A 14,718-nucleotide genomic window follows, 5' to 3' on the forward strand; every position below is an offset into this window, starting at 1 on the left:
ACCTCTTATATTAAGGATATAGAGTTCTGCCTTTTGCACTCATAAACTGTGATAACTGAGATAAGGAAGAGCATTGACTACAGAAATACTGTTGCAGAGAAATAAATAAAAGACGCTCCTAGGTGATGTTATTTTCTCTACAGCCCAGTGTGCTTACTATGTTGAAAACCTTTGTTCTCAAAATAATGAATGTGCAGATGTGACAGTAATAGTTCCCTGTTTAAGAGGTAACCTTTAATGCAGCCTTTTTTTAGCCCCTTTAAAATGGATGCACACAGTGATGTTTCCTCCTAGGCTCAAAGCTGAGTATTATCCTATCGTTTTAATAGTATTTTAGGCAAGTCCTATGACAATTATACCAACAAGTTTTCCTCAAACAATTCCCCACCCCTAGCCACCACCCCTATGTTCTGCTTGTTCATATGCCCTTCACCCTTTCCTCTGTTATTATCACTGATATCTCTGCTTGTATGTGAAAGTAAAAAGCAATTCCAGCAAACTCAATGGCCCTGCTTCATAGCCTGGCCCCTGTAGAAGAGAGAGAAAAGGGGAGAAACGTGAAGGACATAAAGGACCATCATGGGTTGAGATCAGGCACTACCAGAAGCCCAGCTTGTCTTAAAAACAGGCTCGGTGGACATGTTCCCAGCAGGTAAGTCTTCACTGGCTTGGAGAACAGGACTATTTCACGAACACTACTGTGTTTGAGTTTCTAGAGGCTACCCAGGCCAAGAAGACATCCCTAAGAAAGAAAAAGATACACACAAACTCAGAATTACAGCCTAGATACATTCTTTTTAAACTTTGTCTTAAACAAATAGGTTGACAGATATCACCCAACAGGAATATAAGGGCAGTGGGCCTAAGAGTCAGAAGTATAGGCAATCCTAATTTACTTTGGAGGATTTGAGATAGGAAATACCAATGCCTTGTTTCATGGATGTAGGTCAATCTCAGGAAAATTGGGGAAATGGGCAAAATCTTCAGAACGTCTTCCCTTTCCCCCTATACTTAGCACCTTATTGTGCTACTCACCACCTATCCATTCCTTCTCAAATTCTAATTCCCTAAGAGGTCTGATTTGCACTAAGGAGATAAGCTAAACTAATAGTCAGTCACCAGCAGCTTGATGTGTCATATTTTTAAAGAGCACACACAGAGGTAATGTACCTGAAAAGTGTGAACTGCTCATTATGTCATCTTTATCTACATGGCAAATGTAAGCTCTTTTTAAGCAGGGGAACTTCTCTAGTAGCTTCTACAATCAGATGTATATAGCAGCCTACTCTACCTAAGGAACGGTGGTACTGATGATATGCTCAGGGTTACTGTGTTTTCCAACACAGTTAATTTAGCCATACTTGAATTGTCAGGAGGGGAACTGAGCTCACCTGCAGTGCTTCACCACGCACTCATTGCTGCAGTACTCATTGTCCCAGTCCTTACTCACAACGGGAGGGTTCTCACAGCCGGACCTCACACATCGAGGCTGGGGTGAGAGCGTCACAGGAGACCCACTCACCAATTCAACATCCATTTGAGAAGGAGACTCAACCTGTGAGAGGGAGAGAGCACCAAAGATGGATTGGATTGCTACTTACCTAGCTACCAGCTAGTCAAATTAACTCTAGGATCCAGTGGAGCAACAGGTGTTACAGTCCCTCACAGACGGGGGTACAGTTCCAAGAGAAGGTGAGTTCTTGGTCTTCTCTATATCCAGCTTTAGAATTGTGCCATGCAGATTGACATGAAGATGCTTCCTATAAGGGGAATGCTGCCATACTGCTAGTGTTTAATCTTAATTTTACCGATCACTGACTTTATTCTACAGTTGAATAATCTTCCTCTGAAAATATCAAATCAATAGAATGTGAGTAGAGGTTGGGTCACCTCAACTAAGATCAGAGACTAAGAAGATAAAATGTGGTGCCATTAGCAAAAAGGAAAAAAACTTAGAGATTAATAGTTTCCTGGTTTTGCAGGGGTGGGGTGGGGTGGTATTTTTCTTTAAAATGACTGCTTCATTAATTGTGGAGCTACAGTCACAAACAGACCCATATTTCAAAATGACTACTGGTCAGGTACAAGTTAAAACTAGGATAAATTGGCATGTTTGTTTCTGAAAAGACTCAATGATACTAACCAGTTGAATTTTTCTACCTGTATTCCCTACCCATCCCCTTACTTAAAAACATGAAGCCAAGCAGTCAAGGTTTGGGAGAAATGGAAGGATTTATCTCCAAAGCTTTGGATCCTTGGGTAAGACACCTGAAAAATAACTCTATGCTTAGGCTATATCTTTAGTTGACTACCGTTATTACTTCTGCTTAGTTAAGGAGTAGTCTAGGATAGGAGGCCCTCTTAATGTTTCTCGCCAAGAACACTACAGAGTATCTTGCAGGGAACTGACAGGATATTTCATACGCCTAGTTGTGCCAGGCATTAAATGCTAGTAGCAACCCCTGCTTTTATTAGATCAACCAAAAATGCTTACACATTTTCACTGGTCTAGAGGAAATACTTGAAAACATAGGCTCACCTCAGGAACTACATCTGTGATCATCTCACAGATTGTCTCAGGAGAGGTTTCCTCCACTGTGTGGGTCTCAGGGCTGCTGTTCACAGGCCGCTCCGGACTCCTTTCTACAGGTGGTGGAACCAAGGTAGTCTGCATTTTTAGAGTGGGCGGAGGCACAAGCTTGACCTGCAGTGGCGGCGGCTGCTGCTGTAGATTGATTCGGAATTTCTGAGGCGGGGGCTGCTGCATGGCCTGCAGCGGGGGAGGCTGCTGGAGAATGGCGACTTGTTGCTGAGTCGGGGGCTGAGGCATCTGCTGCAACGGAGGGGGTTGTAGTCGGGGCGGAGGCAGTTGCATGGAAGCTGCTGCTGCAGCTGCTGCCTGCAGCACTGACCGAGTGACGATCTGGGCTTGCTGACTAGGCTGGATAGTAGCTGTACTGGTTTGGCCTAGTTGGATCCCCCGGGAGGTCACCACTGTGGCTGGGATAACGGTAACCATCCCTCCTTGGGACATAGTAATAGAAGAGGGCAACATCTGTTTGGTAATAATCAACTTGGTAATATTGGGCTGGCCTCCAGCCCCAGAAGATGCCTGGTTTGCCACATAGGATGAAAGAGTGGAATTAACAACAATGGAAGGAGACAGGGCAGGGGGCTCTGTTGAGGCTGCTGCTGGAGAGGCTGGGTCAGCAGTAGTCACAGGAGGTGGAGAAGGAGTCTGTGATGGGGGCGCTGGATCCAATTCCACTGTTTCCACAGTAGCCTAAAAGAAGACCAAAAAAAAAAAAAAATCAGGAGATTTACTCTCTTCCCTAGGACATACTCACTCTAATCACCTCCCAAGAAAAGATACATCACAGATTGGGGGGGGGCGGGGGGGACGAAGAGAAAGAAAGAAAAAAGAGCAGCCATGTGTCTGCCTGGCTAAAGTAAACAATGAAAATAGACTGTTTGGCAAGGTTTATGATGGAAACAAATGGGAAACCTGTTACATATTTTTGAGCTTTTAATACTATATACTATTAATAGGTTCCACAGGTTTTTGGTGGTATTTACTTCTTATAATGCTCTAAAAATCTTTTTATTGGTTTAAATATCCACCTACCCCAATCTTCTTACCTGACACTCTTGACTGTCTTTATAAGCAGCCAGAGCCTTCAGATACTCTTTCTTAGCAGCTTCAGTTTTCCTCTTATACACCTGCATGAAAGACAGACTGTTGAGAAAGTCCACAAACTCCTAGTAAAGACTGATAATCCTACATTATTCATCAGTGAAAGACAATTCATCTCAGCCTAAATATTGCCAACTCCTGAAAGCTAGTAATCAAGTCAGCCACCATGGCAGACTTTCCAGTGACCATGCATCTGAAAGCCAGCCAATCAACAGTAGGCTTGCAGAATAACTACACTTCTAAAGCCAACAGCAATCCTTGCTCACACTTGTGTAACCAAAACAAATCCTGACCCCCAATAAGATGAGTAGTCTGCTTAGTCTGGGATTGTGTCTAACCAGTATACTTTCCCTTAAGGAATGTGCTAAACTGTTTGCAATGATAGCCACAAGAATTCTTCCTGTGCCGCATACCTAGTCTTCCATCAACAGCTGAAACTTATTTCCCATTCCTTTGAGTTGGGGCTAGCTCTGTGAGTTGCTTTAACCATTAGAATGTGGCTGAATTGACACAAAGAGAACTTGGGGACATCTGTTTTTGTTCTCTTGGAATACTGCTCTAACTCTGCCATAGTGTAAAGAAGCCAGTCTAGCCTATTTGGAGGATGAGAGACCACGTGAAAGAGAACCAAGGCATTTCAGCCAACAGGTAGCACCAACTGCCAGACACGGGAGCAAGGTCATCTTGATAAGCGATACCAGCTGTTGTTTGGGTACGACTGTAGGAATGAGCCCAGGTAAGAACACCAGGAAAAACACCCAACCAATTTACAGAATCATAAGAAATAATAAATTGGGGACTTCCCTGGTGGTCCAGTGGTTAAGAAATAAGAAGACCTGGGGAGTGTAGGGTAATAATTATAGCCATCTTCAATTTCAACTGTATCTTATATTTATGTAGTATCACAATTTTCATTTGTTTAATCCAGGTTAAATTTAGGGAGATTAACTATAGTTCTCAAGTTTATATGAGGCCAATGAAAAAATTCAAACTGGACTGTGGATTTTAGAGTTAGCTACAGCATGCAACTCACCAAAGAACAGCCTAATTTTACAGACAGAAAAAAAAGGCATAGAAAAGTTAGATTCAGTGTTTTTTATAATAATTTTAAAAAATTTTGTTTTTATTTATTTTTTAAAATATTTATTTGGCTGCACGGGGTCTTAGTTGTGGCATGTGGGATCTAGTTCCCTGACCAGGGATTGAAGCCGGGCCCCCTGCATTGGGAGCATGGAGTCTTGGCCACTGGACCACCAGGGAACTCCCTATAATTTTTAGATGGGTATTTGGGATTCAGTGTATGGCTGCAACTTTTAAGACGAAGGATGATCTTGAATGCCATTAACAAAGAGCTGATATAAAATAAGAACACATAAGAAAGTTAAAACTTGAACATTCACTAACCACTCGTTCCTCGTTATCTGCTCACCTGTTTTTGCTCCTCTCCAAGACTGTCCCACATAGAAGCCACAATTTTTGAAACCTCCCCAAAAGTGGCATTGGGATTCTGTCCCTTGATGGCAGCCTGTGTGTCACGAAAGAATAAAGCATATGCTGAAACTGGTTTTTGAGGTTCATTAGGATCTTTCTTTTTTCTCTTCTTTGGGGCCTTTTGCTTTTTCCCTGCTTCCACCACAACTGTCTTCTGGCTGGGAAGTTGCTGTGGGGGGAAAAGAGAGAGAATTACAAGAAGAAGAAAAGTATCATGTCGGGAGAACTGAAAGAAAAGGACTTTTATATGGGGTGAACTAGTCACATGAATGGAATTCTCAGAAATGCTAAAAGTAGAGGCAATAGGATTAAGACAGTAAAGTATGTGAGGACCAATAAGAATGGAGATTGGAAGGAGCATTATAAACTATAAATAGAGAGGCAGGACCCCATACCCAGAAAAGAGCAGAGGAGACAGCAGGGCAGGAGTAAAGAATACTTAGTAGGATCTGTAGGTCAAGAGTTTTATCCCAGAATAATATGGCAGATTTGATTTTGGCAGGGAATGCCTCACCCTCCGGAATTCCTCAACACCATCCTCATGAAGTGAACTAGTAGGTGAAGGTGTGGTTGAAAGACGATCCTCAGGTGACTGGGCAGGTGGCAGGATGGTGCCACCCCCTAAGCTCAAACCAAGCTGAGAACTCAGTTCTGACTGATCAATGGTGGTCAACTGGCTATGCCCCATCAAGCCAGATGTCATGTCTGTCATTGGTACATCAATTGTAACAGGTGGATTGGCGCTATACTGAGTTCCTATAGAATGATCCAAGTCCTGAGAGAAGCAGAAGGACTAATTAAACACTAAATATAAAAAACACTACCCTTCCCTTCCCCCCACTGGAATTCAGGACAATTTATAAGCCCTCTGCTTACCCAGAATGTATCATCATTTAAACAAACATGAAATAATTTGTCTACGTAGAAAACATTAAGCTTTTTAATAAAGTACAGAAATTACAAATTGAGTACTAAGTCACTTCTTTGTACTCAAAGGCCTATTCCAAAATAACTAAAAATAACCAAAGAAGTCATAATTTTGGACAAGTTAATTTAAAGAGCAAGTAAGTTATTCAGTAATCTAGAGACAGTGATGACACACAGGGGAAAGAAAAACTTTCTCCCTGTACCCTCCTAAATAACGGCTGTTAAAGTTGCGATACACAGGCAAATCAGAGTGCATAAGGGCAATGTTAGAGATGTTTGGCATCAAGTATAGTGTGTGAAGATGTGCTACTAATGAGATGTGCTGGAGAAGCCCAAATACACTGATTTATAACACATACTAATCCACAATTAATACTTTTGGTTCAGACAGTTTTTTGAATACATCCCTCAACATGACAGCAGTCACACTCACACACTTGAATCCTAGGATATGAAAGCCATAGTAGTAGGGAAAAAACTTTTCTTTCAAAAATCCCAATAAATCATTTTCATTTCAGGGTTAACACTAGACATTTTACAATTTTAAACCATTTTTCAAGTAAAATTGATTCAGATGATAAATCTTACTTATTCAGGGGAAACGAGGTCTTTGTTGGTGAGTCTTTAGCCAGAAGAATGGAAAATAAGTACTACCCAAGTGTAGCAGGGAATAGAGTTACTTATGTCTCCCCTAACACCATGCCCATGAGCTTGGGTAAGCCTGATAATGTCTTGCCCCTTACCATGGTCAAGCCCCCACTCAGGAGCCCCCCGCCCTGCTCCATCAAGCCATGGGTCATGCCCACAGGCATGTCCAATGTCTGGACCCCATACTGGGCTGAAAAGCTGCCATCCTGAGAGGAGGAAGGGTCTGCCAGGTCATCAAAGTGGCCAACCACATCTGAGACAGCCAGTGAGGGATCAGAATCCAAGGAGATAGGGGGGATTTCAAATTCTTCATCACCCAGGCTTGGTGTATGGAACGTCTGTAGGGAGGAAAAAAGGGAAAAAGACTTAGTGGGAAGAGGAGGAACTGCATACTGCTAAGTGAAGAACATGGCTGAGTACTGGAGATTCTCAGTGTACCTCTTTTTGGCCTGGATCCCATTTCTGTTATCAATTTCCTAGGACCTATGTAATTTTACAAATCTTCTTCCTCATATCCTTGGCCATATGTCACATACAAGGCTGCCAACATCAATCACAATTTTCAATTCTTTTATCTCTTTTCTACCTTTACCATCTTGGTTGTCCTAAACTATTTTGCCTATTGGTCTAATGAATGATTCTTTCAGCACCATTAGTAGGGACCCAACCTTTATAACCTGTTTAGCTATGATGCTTAAAATCTCTCTAAAGATTCTAATAGATAGCAGTTATTTCATACTTGCTACACCTGAACTGTTAGACCACAGAAATTCATTGTCAACCAGACAATTATACTTTGACTGTTGTTTTAGGTTCCTTTGAAGCAGATCCTAAAAGGATCATGGGAACTTTATGCCCTCTAAAATATATGCACTTAAGAGTTTCCTACCTCTTCTCCATTTTAGAAATCATGATACTAACAACAAATAAGATTTCCATTTGTACAAGATTTTTGGAAAACCCAACAATGTGAAGATAAGGATAATAGTGAGGAGAAAAACCTTCATTAAGAGATATAGCCAGAGGGCAAACTGGTTCTCTAACAGTTCCTGAACACATTCCTGTCTTGCTCTGAACAAGCCTTCCTGCAAGAAAGGAAGAAAAAGATTACTCCAGCTGAAGACCCAATCCCTTCCTCTGATTCCAACTACAATAATAATATACTATTTCTATTCTGAATGAGGCCACAATTCACGGAGCTAACAGACCAATGTCTGACCTAAGATACATTAAATGCTATGGTTCCTTTTGACACTAAAAAACTAAAATGGCAGCATCTGCAGCAATAGAGCATTAATAATGGCAAGAGACTTTGGTGTCACAGAGATCTGGGTTCAAGTCCCTTCTCTGCCACTTACTATATGACCTTGAATGGATTTTCCTCATGTATAAAATGGGACTTGTAATGGTAATCTCCTTATATGGTTATTATGAGGATTTATGGGATTTAGTACACAAAACTTTATCACATGGCCTGATATATATAACTGCTTAATGATAATATGCATATCCTAATCATTATTAACTTGCCACCTGCCCCAACCAATTACCACAGATTGCTGGAATTTTAGAAACTTTAAATTCTATCAACCTTGTCACATGGCACAGTAAATACCAACTGATTCAGATCAAATTAAATAGGTACCCACAGTTTTGGGGTTTTTTCATGATTAAGTAAAGCATTCTTTAGGAATTCCTCAAGGTTTTTCCAAACCCAGAAAGGGTCTCACTAATATCACCATTTTTAAATTTTGCTAGAAAGAATATTTCCAGCTAGTAAAACTAGGGAGAAAGTATGTCTGTGAAATGCTCGATTTCTCTGAAATCACATCACACTGAGAGAAGTTTCCTAAACGACAAAAAGATATGTATATAGCTTCATTTCTATATTTTCCTCCTCCAAGAGCCTTACTATTTTACTTAGCATGGTAAAAATTTGTGATATAACATGAGAGGAGCATACATAAAGAGCACGGGAGCAGACAATTCTTTAGGAAAAACTAAAACTCTCCCCAAGAACTGAACTTTTCTCAGTACACAACTCACTTTTGTTATTGTGTGGAAGTTCTTAACTTCAGGTCCATGATTTTTTCCTGAGATTTCAGTTTAAGTTCATGTGTGCATTTTTCAGGAAGAAGAGTACAAAGATTTTTACCAAATTCTCATGCAAACAAACAAAAGTTACAGGGGCAGGAAAAAGGACCTGGGGAAACATTTACTGTACTAGATTAATAGTTGTATAATAGTGGTCTGCAATTTTTTAAGAAGATACAGCAAAAGTAAAGCAAAAAATGACTATCCTATTCTGCTTACCACAACAAATAAAAAAGCAACTCTGCCAAGATATGAAAATGATACTATTAATGAGAACTGAAAAAGAATAAAAACTCATATCCAAAACAAGAGACCAGCGTTCTGCAAAGGACTAGCCCTCATAAACTATCTGGCGTGCTCTCATGGACTACACTAAAAAACCAGACATGTAGAGACTCCATTGTAACCAATTAACAAGACATTCTTTCTATGTACCACCCCCCGGAATGTGGAAACAGCTTTGTTATTCAGTGTCTGTGGCTTTAATGGTATTTTTTTTGGATTTTGTTTTATTTGTTTCTTCCTTTAAAAAAGAAGAGTAAAATAATGGCAGTGCTCAAGAATACAGAAAGGTAAACCACACACATACTAGAATAGAGATCCACTCTAAATCTTTTACTACCACAAGTTATCTGTAAGATTATGGGTAAATCCAATATCTAAAGTTATTTTATTTTAGTGGATTCACCACATAACTAAATCATACTCTAGACTGTCAAACATAAAATAAAGATAAAACTGTAGCAAATATTAAAGTAAAAATAAATGATTTGGACACAGAAGGAGGAAATAGGAACATGATGCTACCTTCTCAACTCAGCTTTTGTTTCCTTCTCTGTTAAATTCCTGGGCCTTTATGAGGAAGAAAGCAGTTTGGGAATTACAGTTTATAAGCAAGGATGCTTAGCTATTGAGAGAACCAAAATATAAAAAAATACCATTTCCCTACCTTTTCACATTTCTCTATATCAAAACACACAATCCAGTATCTTTTTATTTTTTTAATGAGAAGAATACCTTTTTTTAATTTATTACTATTATTTTAAATTAATTTATTTAATTATTTTTGTCTGTGTTGGGTCTTCATTTCTGTGCGAGGGCTTTCTCTAGTTGCGGCAAGTGGGGACCACTTCATCGCGGTGCGCGGGCCTCTCACCATCGCGGCCTCTGTTTTTGCGGAGCACAGGCTCCAGACGCGCAGGCTCAGTCGTTGTGGCTCACGGGCCCAGTTGCTCCGTGGCATGTGGGATCTTCCCAGACCAGGGCTCGAACCCGTGTCCCCTGCATTAGCAGGCAGATTCTCAACCATTGCACCACCAGGGAAGCCCCAGTATTTTTTTAAGTACTTTCTTGTGTAGATTATTCATTTTAAGGAAATTTATTTTAATCAAACACCTATTTATTCAACATTACCCCGGTACTAGATTATTAAAATAGTTTAATTGTTCTTAAAAACTAATACAGTAGTGAAAATTTTAACTATTCAGCCTGAAATCATTAACTGGTTCTAATGATTGCTTTTCCTAATTAAGGATAGTTATCTTTATAACTTATTTCCCCAGAGTGCTCAAAGCACAATATCATTATTTAAGTGCCAACCTAAACAAGAGAAACAGAAAGATTAAACTCCCTTCAGATTATACAGCTTTCCTATCTCAAGCAATGCTGTAATAAATGCTAAGCCTTCCTCTCTGGACACGTACTTTTAAAAAATTATTATTATTTCTTATTTTACTGAGGCATAACTTATGTAAAGCACATACATTTTAAGTGTATGGCCCAATGAATTTTTACATACGTAAACACCCCATTAACTATCACCCAGATAAAGATACAGAACATTTCCATCACTCTAAAAGGTTTTCTCATGCTCCTTCCTAGTCAATACTCCCTTCCTTCCACAACAGGTAGCAGTATTCTGATCTCTATCAGCATAGTTTAGTGTTGTCTATTCTTGATCTTCATTAAAAAATGAACTCATGAGGACTTCCTTGGCAGTCCAGTGGTTAAGAGTCCACGCTTCCACTGCAGGAGGCACGGGTTTGATCCCCGGTCAGGGAAGTAAGATCCCGCATGCTGTGAGGTGCGCCGTACCCACCCCCCTGCCAAAAAAAAGAACTATTATAGTGTCTACCCTTTTTTGTCTGGCTTCTTTTACTCAGTAATATATTTTTGAGATCACCCAGGTTGCATTTATTAGTTCATTCTTTTTTATTGCTGTGTTGTATTCCTTTTAACAAATGTATCAGTTTATAGACATCTGGTTTTGTTTCCACTGTTTAGCTATATAAATAAAGTTGCTGGGAACATGTTTCGGTTAGTATATGCACTCATTTCTCTTACGTATATATCAAGGAGTGGAATTACCAGGTCACAGGGTAGGTATATGTTTATCTTTAGTAGATACTGCTAGTTTTCCAAAGAGGCTGAATCAATTTAAACTCTCACCAGCAATGATTAAGAGTTACCTATATCCTTGCCAACTCCTGGAATTGTCAGTCTTTTAAATTTTCAACATTCTGATGGGTGTGAAATGGTATCTCATTATGATTTTAATTGGCATTTCCCTGATGAGTGACAATGACGATGACACTTTTTCATACGCCTAATGGCAATTTGGATATCCTTTCTTGTGAGGTGCAAGTTTATTTATTTTTTTAAATTTATTTATTTATTTTTGGCCACGTTGGGTCTTCGTTGCAGTGCGTGGGATTCTCATTGCGGTGGCTTATCTTGTTGCAGAGCACGGGCACTAGGCGCGTGGGCTTCAGTAGTTGTGGCATGTGGGTTTCAATAGTTGTGGCTTGCGGGCTTTAGAGCACAGGCTCAGTAGTTGTGGCGCACGGGCTTAGTTGCTCCATGGCACGTGGGATCTTCCCGGACCAGGGTTCGAACCCATGTCCCCTGCACTGGCAGACGGATTCTTAACCACTGCGCCACCAAGGAAGCCCTGAGGTGCGAGTTTAAATCTTTTGCCCATTTTAAAATGGGATTCTTTATTTTATTCTGCAGAAGTATTTGAATATATTCTGAATATGAGCCAGATACATGTATTAAAATATCTTCTCCCAGTCTGTGAATTTCGGGAATTCCCTGGCAGTCCAGTGGTTGGGACTCGGTGCTCTCACTGCCAGGGCCAGGTTTGATCCCTGGTCAGGGAACTAAGATCCCACAAGCCGCATGGTGCAACCAAAAAAAAAAAAAACGTTCTTAATTTCAATGAAGTCCAATTTTTCAACTTTTTTATGGTTAGTACTTTTGTGGATGTTTCTTTTTCTTGCAAGAAAACTCTGAAACTTACTCTTCTAAAAGAAAAAAAAATTTTTAAATTACCTTTATCTCGTTCTAAGACATATTTGGGGTGGCTCACAGTAAGACCAGAAACAACAAAAACCACAAACCAATTGAAATAAAGGAAAAACAAACAAACAAAAAAACTGAAACAACAACAACAAAACCAAACAAACAAGAGGGGAAAGAAACGTGAAGAAGCTGTAATGACAAGGAGAAATGTTAACACTGACAGGGCTCTAGGCTAAAGGAATCCACTGAAATTTAATTATGAGCTTCTTGGCAAAATAGTTTTTTAAAACATTTCTTAAAGTCATAAAAGCAAAAACAAAGGATAGACTCAAACCCGGAAAGTTTCTTGATGAGCCCAGTGTGAAATTTACAACACTCTAAATAAAGAAATTTAAGGACTTCCCTGGTGGCACAGTGGTTAAGAATCCGCCTGCCAATGCAGGGGACAGGGGTTTGAGCCCTGGTCCAGAAGATCCCACATGCCGCAGAGCAACTAAGCCCGTGCGCCACAACTACAGAGCCTGTGTTCTAGAGCCCGCGAGCCACAACTACTAAGCCTGCACGCCTAGAGCCCGTGCTCCGCAACAAGAGAAGCCCAGCACTGCAACAAAGAGTAGCCCCGGCTCGCCGCAACTAGAGAAAGAGTAGCCCCCCCTTGCTGCAACTAGAGAAAGCTCTGCAACTAGAGAAAGCTCTCGCGCAGCAATGAAGACACAACGCAGCCATAAATAAATAAAAAGAAATTTAAATTTTGGAGACCTGATTCAGAAGAAATTGGCAATGATGCGTTTTCATGTGGATGAGACCAATGTGAAAGTTACAACACTCCAAACAGTGAAATTAAACCATGGAGATATCACTCAGAAGAAACTAGCAATGAGACCGCAAAGCATCAAACAGATTTTTGTTTTATATTGTTTCTAAATTTGCGGCTTATTTGATTCACACTTTCCCTGGCCTAGGAGAATAATAATGAATAGTAATCACGACAAAGCAGTTAAAAAAAAGCAGCAAATGCGCCTTGCCAATCTAATTCTCATCCATGAAAACATTAAATTTTGTTACAAGTTCATTCAACAGCAATTGATAATTCTAGATACAAAACACTGATGCAGATGGTTTACACAACGTTTTTAAAAAAACTAAAATCCTCAAAAGAGAGTAAAAAGTTCAAGACTTCAGTTTCTCAAAGACCGAAAAATTAATTTTTCTGTTCCATCTTACTCTTTTTCCTTGCCGAAGCAAATGATACACGCTTACGACAACATTTCAACTGAAACTTTTCCACGAATACTAAAAGACCTCACCATGATCATTACTTCTACTTCACATCATCATAAGAAACTGTTATTACAGCCATTTGACAGCTGGGGAAACTGTGACATACAAAGGTGAAGTAACCTGCCCAAACTCTGAGTCACTGGCAAACAGAAATGCAGGGTCTACTCAACTCCCTTCATGTTTTCTGGCAACTATTACCTTTCATCCTGTCACTAGCAAAACAAGCTAATACCATATAAGTAAACATAACTATTAACTTTTCCAAAAATCACTGGGTAGGAAATTTAACTGAAGCAAAGACCCCTTCAACAGTATGTTTTAAGAATGAACACATTCCACAGTTAACCTGTTAGGTAAATTCCTTCCCTCTCTCAAATTTCTTTGGCTTAAGCATTTTCTCCCCGCTGCGATCTCCCAAGATTATTGTAGTTATTTCTCCCCCACGAAAGGAGACAATTCCACTCTGTATTCCAATCCAGAATCACTCTGAAATAGGTTCGCTCTTTTCCAACGTCCTGCTTTTCTGATGACAGCAGCTTCCCGGGCCTTCCCCATAGTCCTCATAGCCTATGGAGGGCACCTGCCACTTTTCTCCAAACATCAATCGCGGCCCCCCTTTCCCAACACCCGGCCCCTGGCGTCCGCGCTCTCCTCCCCACCACCCCGCCCCGCCGCTGCCTCACGCCCTCCCCCCGCAGCGTCGGCAGCTCGTGCTCACCTCGGCCCCTGACAGGAAGGGGTGCGAGGGCCCTGTGATCGTCAGGTAATTGTCATTTCCTCCGGGAAACTGGAAACCAAAAGAAAGCCGCGGGGATAAGTTAGGAGAAGCAGGGAGTTAGCTCGGAGCGACAGATTCTGACCCCGAAATTATGACAACACTCCCCAAACCCCGCTCTCTCTCCCCTCCCGTCAGCAGCCTCTCCGCCCGGCTTCCCGCCTCTGCTTCAACCCCGTTAGCCGCGCTCTCTCGCCAGCCTTCTAAGCTCTGAGAAGCCTACCTCCATCTTCACACAACGCCTACCACGGTCTCAGTGCCCTCATCGCTCCCACCGCCCCACTGGACACGGAACTGCCGTCACTTCCGCAACGACGTGCGTCGCTCTCCGCTGATTGGAAGGAGCGTCGTGGGGCTGTTGCGAGTCAGCCCGGGAAGGTCGAGCGCACTGAAAGGCTAGCTATCGCCCCCTGGACCTTGGTGGGATAATGGCAGGTAGGAGTGTTACAGGCGTCCCCGGAGGTGGTGTCTGGGTATTACCGTCGCTCCGACCGAAAGGGGATTT

General features: G+C 41.2%; 1 protein-coding gene across 1 annotated transcript; it reads right to left on the minus strand.

Annotated features, from left to right (window-relative positions):
- Positions 1 to 212: 212 nt before the first annotated feature.
- Positions 213 to 14,518, minus strand: TOX4 (TOX high mobility group box family member 4). The gene is made up of 9 exons (XM_068548012.1): positions 14,437 to 14,518; positions 14,157 to 14,225; positions 6,856 to 7,098; positions 5,700 to 5,960; positions 5,124 to 5,354; positions 3,640 to 3,720; positions 2,540 to 3,283; positions 1,392 to 1,555; positions 213 to 742 (listed from the first exon to the last, which is right to left on the minus strand). The coding sequence occupies exons 1-9, from the start codon at positions 14,440 to 14,442 to the stop codon at positions 682 to 684; spliced, it is 1,860 nt and encodes a 619-aa protein (XP_068404113.1). The 5' UTR covers positions 14,443 to 14,518; the 3' UTR covers positions 213 to 681.
- Between the last annotated feature and the right edge of the window lie 200 nt (positions 14,519 to 14,718).

This window comes from Eschrichtius robustus, chromosome 1 (genome assembly GCF_028021215.1).
Source record: "Eschrichtius robustus isolate mEscRob2 chromosome 1, mEscRob2.pri, whole genome shotgun sequence".
Taxonomy (NCBI): Eukaryota; Metazoa; Chordata; class Mammalia; order Artiodactyla; family Eschrichtiidae; genus Eschrichtius; species Eschrichtius robustus.

Bases quoted from the DNA above. Each gene is read 5' to 3' on its own strand.
- TOX4 (XM_068548012.1), bottom strand. The intron at 3,721-5,123 runs GTGAGCAGATAA...TCTTTCATGCAG, and splicing joins TTGGAGAGGAGCAAAAACAG to GTGTATAAGAGGAAAACTGA. The intron at 743-1,391 runs GTGAGCTCAGTT...TTTCTTTCTTAG, and splicing joins TGCGTGGTGAAGCACTGCAG to GGATGTCTTCTTGGCCTGGG.